The sequence below is a fragment of the Bipolaris oryzae genome (genome assembly GCF_000523455.1).
Source record: "Bipolaris oryzae ATCC 44560 unplaced genomic scaffold scaffold_112, whole genome shotgun sequence".
Lineage (NCBI taxonomy): Eukaryota > Fungi > Ascomycota > Dothideomycetes > Pleosporales > Pleosporaceae > Bipolaris > Bipolaris oryzae.
In genome coordinates this window covers 85,307-93,247 of record NW_006911388.1, presented here as the reverse complement: position 1 = coordinate 93,247, position 7,941 = coordinate 85,307, and the positions used below count along the sequence as shown (strand labels likewise).

Genomic DNA, 7,941 nt, shown 5'->3' with positions numbered 1-7,941 from the left:
CCCCCAAAACCTTCCCGCTCCCTAATCTCCACACAAACTATCATCACCACCACCATCAACATCACAGCCCCCAACCCTATCCACCAAAAACGCCATTCCACGCACACGTACACACACACACACACATATACACATGCATACCCCCTGAACCCCCCTCTCAGTCCCTTTCCATTTCCGTTTCATACAACTACTTATTCCGCGGAGCCTCCCTTTCCCCCCTAACCCCCGGCCCCCCATGGCTTCACCCGCCCAGATCTACACCTACGCTATGGAGATGCCAAGTCCCCCCCCCCCNCCCCCACTGTGGCTTGCCCAGGTGGGGCAAGAGAAAAAAAAGGAAATATAGAGGTGTGTGTGTGTGCGTGTGTGTTAAGGAGATTATATGTGGATTGTGTGTGTATGTGTGTGTGTGAGTGGGGGGTTGCTGAAATTTGAGCGGGATAATTTTGGACTAGACTGAGAGAGAGAGAGGGTATTGGAGTTGTGGAGAGATTTAGAGCTTGGAAGCACCCCCTCATCAAAAAAAAGAGTCCCTTCAGCCACTAAAAGCGGCAAAGTGTGGCGTGGGGGGACTCATTTTTTTTTGATGAGGGGGTGGAAGGGAGGCTATTGAGAGTGGAGATGGAGATGGTGGTTGGTGGTGGCGATGTAGATCTGTTTGGCTTGGAAATTTATTGGAAATGAGTGTGGGGTTTGGGGGAGGGGAGGGGAGGGGAGGGGTTTGTGGATAGGTGGGTATGACTAGCGACCTTGGGTTTTGTTCACGGGCTGGCTGTGTAGGATGGACCCAGCGGTGTGGTATCGCAATTGGAAGGGAGCTAGTTATACCGCGGTGGCTAGGCATGAGAAGCGAGGTTCAGCTGGTATAGGGGGGGAAGGGGGATGGAGTAGAGCGGAGAAGGGATAACTCGTCAAATTATACCGAAAAAGTTATGGGTATTGGTATCACTTAGAGGCTCGCTTCACGGAACACTATTCGAACCACGTATGTTCATTTGACACATGCATTCAATTCATTCGTTACATCCCAAAGACCCCATAAGAGATTCGACATAAAAAAACGCCATTTCGCTATGCACCCTCTATGTGTCAAATCACCCGGGCATGACGTTCCCATGATGCCAATGTCCCACCTCATAAGGAATCCCTTTGGAAGAAAAGGGGAAAGAAAGAGATCAGAATGTGACGTAATCTTTTCATTTCCATTACTTCACACGGAGACGTTTGCCCGCGGGCTCAGCATCCACGCGCTCGACAGCCGTAGTGGTTGACGCTACCCAGTTGTAGTTTTCGGTGTCAATGCTCTGCGAAACAACTTTTTCGCTAGTAGCTTTTGGTTCGTTGTCATGGCCATCGTCATCATTTGACTTCTTGAGTTGCCACGGGGCCTCGATGGACAAGGAAAAAACTTCTTTATCTGATTTCTGGTTTGAAGCTCGTTTCTTTTGCGGTGCCTGTCCGTCGCTCAATTCATTCTTCGGTAGAGGACTCTTTGGATCAGAAACATTGCTAGTCTCTGTCGGCTGTTTCGGCTGCTCTTCGTCCTCAATCTCCTCGGTATAGTTCCACATTAGGCTGATTTCACCGCGGACAAGAGCGGTAAGCCATATGCTTCCGAGCACGCCAGGGACCAGGTAAAGCAGTGCGGGTTGTGCGTGGTTCCAGATCATCATGACGCTGAGGGTAGCCAGCAAGCCCAGGACATAGCCAACTAAGCCAGCATTGAAGTATGTTTTTGGGAATGTAAACGGATCCTCTGTCCCGGCGTTCGTCTTAGCATCAACCCAGAGTGGCCGGCCTGTAAGGGAATGCGTCCAGAAGTAGTCGCTCCAGCGTCCAGCTAGCGAGTAGTACTTTGGCTTTTCAACAATTTCTTGGCCCTCTCCTGCAACAGCGGGTCTGCGCGTCTGGCGACGAAGGTAGAACAGATACAGATCAAAACGCAAAGCAAGACCAATCATGATGCCGGGCAAGACGACATCACCTAGACCAAGCATGGCGTGTGAGGGGACTGAGGTGGGATCGTTAGCTGCAGCCGGTCGTGGGAACATGAGTTTGATCGGCACGTCGAGCGACTTCGCCACAGTTACCATCATGGGCCTGGGGCATGTGTTAGCTACGTTTGGAGTGTCATAAACAAGGCGCCTTACGTAAAAAAGACAAAGTAAATGTCGTAGAAGAAGAGTGCACCCAAAATCAGACTACCCGTAGCAAATGTCGTTGGCGACATGAGCTGCAAGGCACCGTACGAGAATCCAAAGCCCAGCAAATTTGTCAAATACCATGGCTTGTCGACCAAGTTGAAGTAAGCCACAGTTGCAAGCCCAGTCAAAACGCCGACCATGCCATGAGGACCCATCTTGAACTTGCCGGCGAAGACGCGATGCATGTAGAGCTTCAACGTCCATTTGTTGCCTGGCATGGCTCGATCAGCCCAGAGCAGATTCCTCGCCCCTTCAGACAGTGGGATCTTGGAAAGGAAACCTGGTAGAGGCGTGGCGAGCGGCTGCTTGCTCTGAACATCACCAGCTACCGGAGCTGCCTTGGCCGCCTCACCGTCAACGTGGTATAGCGCTCGGCCAACTACATGTCGGCGTGGGTATATTATGGAGTGGCCAATGTCAAGGAGGTCGGCGACTAGTCGCGAGACTGAAAAGATGCCAAAGACGGCAAAGTAGGCATTGAGGATATTGTTGAGCAGGGCGGGGTCCTTCATCCACTTGAGAAGAAAGTACAGCGAAGCTAGGGCGATCCCTGCAAAGAGAGGCATAAGTAGGGCGTCCGTGGGCGATAAGCCTTCCATAATGCGCTGCTCGTCTTCGTCGTCTTCGTCCTCATCTTCGTCCTCCATGTCGTCATCGCTTGTACTGGACCTCTTTTTTTTCTTAGCGGGTTTCGCAGCGGTCGATGGGCGTGTGAGCGAGGCGTGTGCGCCGGCGTATATTGGAAAGAGGGCTGAGACGATCAGGTGGATGTAGGTGGGCAGCATTGGCTGCATCAGCGAGAACTCGTAGGCAGCCTTTCCAAGGATTTGGGCCCAGAGGCCCGGATCCGAGTCGGCCATGCGGCGCTGGTATGGGGTCGCTGTGCTGCTGTTAAGTTTTTTTTCCTTTTCTAGTCGCACTGTTCAGTAAAGACGGAGAGGACGAGTGATGGCGATCGCAGACGTGTAGATGATAATTATGGTGGGTGGTGTGTTTCAACTCTTCAGAAGGGACAGAAGCGTAACGTGGAGTCAAGGATGGGCGCAAGGGCGCAAGAGAGCCAGGAGAAGAAGACAAAAGGAATAAAGGCTGACCAGAGTTGGACAATGGCTACTGCCGGCTGCGACAAAGAAGCAATGGAGAGTTGATGGTTGTTCTAGCGGCGCGGCTGGAGTTCCCCAGTGACCAAGTAGCCGTTTGGCAGTAGACCAATCAGACAAGACGTCGCCCCCCACTCGACCGATCGCCAGCCGTGCCCCCAACCCCCGGCCTCAGATCGGCGCGTCTGCATGAGCGGGATCTTGCAGGCGGTCGAGATGCGACTCGCTGGATTGCGTGGGCGGCCTGCTGTGCCTCATGGTTCATCGCAATGTGTCGACCCAGGTGCTCGGGATGCTAAAAAAGCTTGGTGGGCAAAATGGTTGCATTGTGTGCCTAAAATATACGGTTTTTCTCCACCTCTCCCAGCTACTGCCACCGACTAGCTCTGCCTTGCAATCTGCAACTTCGTCCTTTGTGCTATCGACCTGACCGTGTACAAATTCCTCAAGTCCTTCCTCCACCCTTGAAATGCAATGCGTTGTGCGGGTCGTGTATATTCGTCATACACCAAATGTTCCATAACGCCAATCCATGGAACAAGGTAAGCGCTGAACCGAAAATGGAGCAAAAGCCAACTATGACAAAAGAGAATAGGGAGGGAAAAAAAGAAAAGAAAAGAAAAAGCCTGTGTGATGGCTAGCTTGAACGCCAAACCCGCAATTACAAAACGATATTTCGTGTAAGGAGAAGAACAAACGACAAGTGAGAAGTAGGCAGAAAAGGCGCCCATAACCTGAAGCCAGACCAGCTGACTAGAACATCCTGGTTAGTGTACAACGAAAAATGCCCACCCCCAAACGCACACGCTAAGAAACAAAGGAGATGCAGGAAATGGACAAAGAAAATGGTTAGCAAGGCGTAAGCCGGGTTGAGGCATTAAAGTCTCGTAGCATGTCAAACGACATGCCGTCGACCGTGACACGCTGTTGTGACTCGACGTAAACGTCGTGCGAAGTGCCGAGTGCACTTCCATCCCAAGGCGACATGGCACTCAGTCTCTTGCTGCGTAGGTGGGGAGGGGTCACAGCCGCAATGACCCGCTCTTTCATTTGTGGCGTGATGGCTGATGGGCGCTTGCAGTCAAAGTAAGACAGTGAGACGGATGATGAGGTGAACGACGGTGCCGATGTAGCCGACAAGGATGTCAGCTGAGGGTGAGGGGAACACGATGACGGGTAGTGGTCGTAATCCGGTTGGCCCGATGAGGAACTAGGTTGCGCTGATTGATACGGAAACTTAAATGCCTTGGCGGCATCAGCCTCAGACTGGTCCTCTAGCGGGGTCGACGAAAATAGAAATGACGAAGCATTGCCGGAGTCGGATGTTTGGTAGTAGCCTAGTACTGAAGGCGTGTGGCTGCTCGTCTTGGAAAGGCTGTCCTCGAGTGAAAGCGCGTATTCAGTAAGGGCATGCGACTCGTCGTCCGTGTCTTCGTCAGTCGAGCTCCATGCTGAGAACTGGCTCTTGACCGGTGCTCGAATCGGGGGTATCTCAATGATGCGTGGTTTCTCGACTGGGCGGCGTACCGACGGGCATGACGACGAGCGAGACGACTGTGTGGCAAAGGACAGATCCGGACACGAGCGAGGCGACAAAGGCAATGAAGAATCCGAGCCGGGCTGGTAGGTCGGTATTGATTTTAGCTGGTTCTTGATGAATTGGGCCAAAGTGGCCGAGTAGTCTCCTAGCGTGGGAGAAATGTTCCGGACAGGTCCGCTGCCGTCGTCACGTGGAACGACGGTTGACGTGCTTCGGTCGGTAGCATCTGAAGGGATGCGTGAGTGCGAGGGTGCGTGTCTGCTAGATCCAAAGGGAGTGGGTTGTTCTTGAGGGGTGGGGATGGCCGCGAGTTCTTGCAGAAACTTGATGTGGTCTCTAGGGTCAAAGGGTCGGCCGCCCTCCTCGTCGAGCGACTGGTTGCGGCGGGCTCGGCGTTTCCGGACGGCAGCTCTGCTCTCGGCCAGGATGAGTTGGGCCTCTGGTGTGGTGCATCCGAGGGCGTCGATGATGGGGAACGAGTTGCTTCTTTGTCGCTGCATGCTGTAGCGGGGGCTGGCGGAGCGAGCAACAGGCGAAGACTGGCGGGATTCCATGGTGTTGTGCATATGAGGCAAGGAAGTAGTATATATGTATATATCTATGTATTTATGACGGCGGAATGAGCGGGTGATGATCTTAGTGCATGGCCGTAGCAGCCGCGGAACGAGTGGTGTATGTGTATGTAGTAGAGTACTTGTAGCTGGTGGTGAGAGAGGGCTTCAGGCGAGGGTGGGTGGATGCGGGCCAGGCGAGGTGAAGCACAAAAGAAGCGAGAGGGAGGGGGGGGATTGTGCAGTATGTATGTATGGATGGATGGATGGATGGATATCGGCAGGCAGGGAATGGTGATTCGAGAAAAAAAAGAAGGAAGCGGTACTGGCGAGATAGCAAGTGTACTTGAGAAGCGGGAAAAACGGGCGTGGCTCATTGGGCGCAGACGGGGTCAGGAGGATATGAGTGGTTGGCGTCGCGTTTGACTGCCCAGAGGGCGTTAGCTCGTCGCAGCCTGGACGGCACTCAAGCCGACGACGGAACGCAAAAAGAGTTGGCATGGCCACATGACGTTTACTGACTTGGAAGAGGGCGCATGGGTTTCGAGTGGCACGGCCCCGGGCAGGGCAAAAAAGAAGGACCAACTATCGTGTACCCCTGGATGGCGTATAACCCTACTGCCGGATCCCGCTGGCGTTTCGTGCCTAATGGCCAATCCGGGTCGACATGGTTCATGGCCTTGTCATGCGCCCTCACCCAACGTCATGGCAGTTGGCACCAGCAGCCCATTGTCGTCTGGTCACACACTGTACGCGTAGCAGCAGCAGCGCCTGGCCATGAGGAGAGGCGAGGGGGTGGTGAATGATGGCAGCGTCTGACCTCGACGACTGTCTAGGCAGCTACAGTGCATGTGCAGCACCAGCGGTACTGCTACTGCTACTGCTACTGCTACATAATGCTGTGTACCACCCACGTAAGCAGGGCACTCACTCTACAGTACTCACTACTACTACATACACGTACAGTACAGTAAGTAGACACAGCAGCCGTCTAGTCTCCACTGCGCCAGCGCCAGCACCAGCATCAGCACCAGCACCAGCAACCCGCGTGCTTTGTGTAAGGCGATCAAGGAGATCGACAGCACCCTTGCTTTTTGCCTTCGACCAAGTGTTTCTCAGCGGCCTGTAGCCTGATCAGCCCTGCTTGCTAATGCCCTCTGCCTCTCTGACTGGCGGGCTGCTCGCCGAGCTAGCGTTTGGGGGACACATCGATCAGCGCCGTCCACGCAACACAATCGGGCGATATGGCGATAGGGCGTGCACGGCACTGAGTCGCCCCAACCCATCCAAACTCCGCTCCGCAAAAGGGTCTTTTTGGGATGCTGCAGCCAGTCCAAGTGTGCATGCAATCTGCAAGGTACTGCTGCGCGCCTCGTCGTTGCCCACGGCCATGCGGCTAGCACGGGCGCCGCTAGGCCAGCCATGCTCTCATCAACTCGTAGCAGTAAGTAATGACCGTGGGAAGAAAAAAGGACTAGGAACCCAATTCGGCCCGACCGACGGCACTGCCAAGGGGCGCAGAGGCTGAGCACCGCATTTTGCAGCGCGAAACCCGCGATGCAGTCGGCCATGGTGGAGAGAAACGAGGCGCATGGCCAGTGGATGCCTGCCTGCCTTCCCGGTAAACCCAAGCCCAAGTGCCGCCTCGCTGCCTCGCCGCCACAGTCCCATCCATCCACCCATACCCACACACCCACACACACACACTCTCTCTCTCCCCGCCCACACATGGAAACACACCCAACGGGCCGGAGCGGCCTCCGCTGCAACCTCTTCATAGGATTCCCAACCGCCTGAAACATGGCCATACTGCAGCATTCACGCTCCATCCCAACGTGCGACTTGCTAGTTGCCCATACCCAAATCTACTACACATGGCTGCCACTCTGTCGCCTAACCGGCATCCCCCCATGTCCCTGCAAACGGCCCCTGCGCTACTAAGCAACTAAGTCTTATTCACCCTCCCACGGCCTTCCCTGTGGATTCGGTTGAGTCACGGGCCTTGCGACAGCTTTGGTCACAGAAACATCAACACCACGTCCACGTTGTTTTTTTTTTCATTCTCCCGCTTGACATCATCATGAATAGCAATAGGCATCAATGCAGCCACCCTGCCCGTCGGGCCATGTGCATCACCAACCCAAACTCTGTTCCTCTTGCCACAAGAAACCCATCACACACACACCCCGGAACCCTCTTACCACCATCGGGCTGTTCCACCTGCTCTCAATGGCTCAGATTGCCTCTCTTCTGCCCGATGACTGCTGCCCTCAACATGTCTCTCGCCCGTTTCACCACCTCTTCCACCACCACCATCAAATCCAGCCGCCGTATCCCCCATGGCCTCTTGCGACTAGAGTACGAACATGCACTGCACCACACCTCCCTTTCCGGCCCGGCTCTTTCTCCATCCATCCATCCATCCAAACACCACCTATTCTGACACCTCACCACCTTGGCTTTTGCAATTTCGGCCTCCTGTCATGTGCACGGCGACCCCATTCGGCAAAGACACAACCATAAGCACAAGCACCAACACGGGCACC

The 7,941-nt window shown here is 54.3% G+C and overlaps 3 protein-coding genes across 3 annotated transcripts; 1 reads left to right on the top strand and 2 right to left on the bottom strand.

Annotated features, from left to right (window-relative positions):
- Nucleotides 1-1,205: 1,205 nt before the first annotated feature.
- Nucleotides 1,206-3,064, bottom strand: COCMIDRAFT_100955 (uncharacterized protein; the record flags this gene model as incomplete). The annotated part of the gene is made up of 2 exons (XM_007691905.1): nucleotides 1,206-2,100; nucleotides 2,151-3,064. 2 exons carry the CDS (start codon nucleotides 3,062-3,064, stop codon nucleotides 1,206-1,208), a joined length of 1,809 nt encoding a protein of 602 aa, XP_007690095.1.
- A 1,089-nt stretch (nucleotides 3,065-4,153) lies between these two features.
- On the bottom strand, nucleotides 4,154-5,398 carry COCMIDRAFT_28139 (uncharacterized protein; the record flags this gene model as incomplete). Its single annotated transcript, XM_007691885.1, has 1 exon — nucleotides 4,154-5,398. The coding sequence occupies one exon, from the start codon at nucleotides 5,396-5,398 to the stop codon at nucleotides 4,154-4,156; it is 1,245 nt and encodes a 414-aa protein (XP_007690075.1).
- A 533-nt stretch (nucleotides 5,399-5,931) lies between these two features.
- Nucleotides 5,932-6,524, top strand: COCMIDRAFT_28138 (uncharacterized protein; the record flags this gene model as incomplete). Its single annotated transcript, XM_007691884.1, has 2 exons — nucleotides 5,932-6,193; nucleotides 6,367-6,524. 2 exons carry the CDS (start codon nucleotides 5,932-5,934, stop codon nucleotides 6,522-6,524), a joined length of 420 nt encoding a protein of 139 aa, XP_007690074.1.
- Between the last annotated feature and the right edge of the window lie 1,417 nt (nucleotides 6,525-7,941).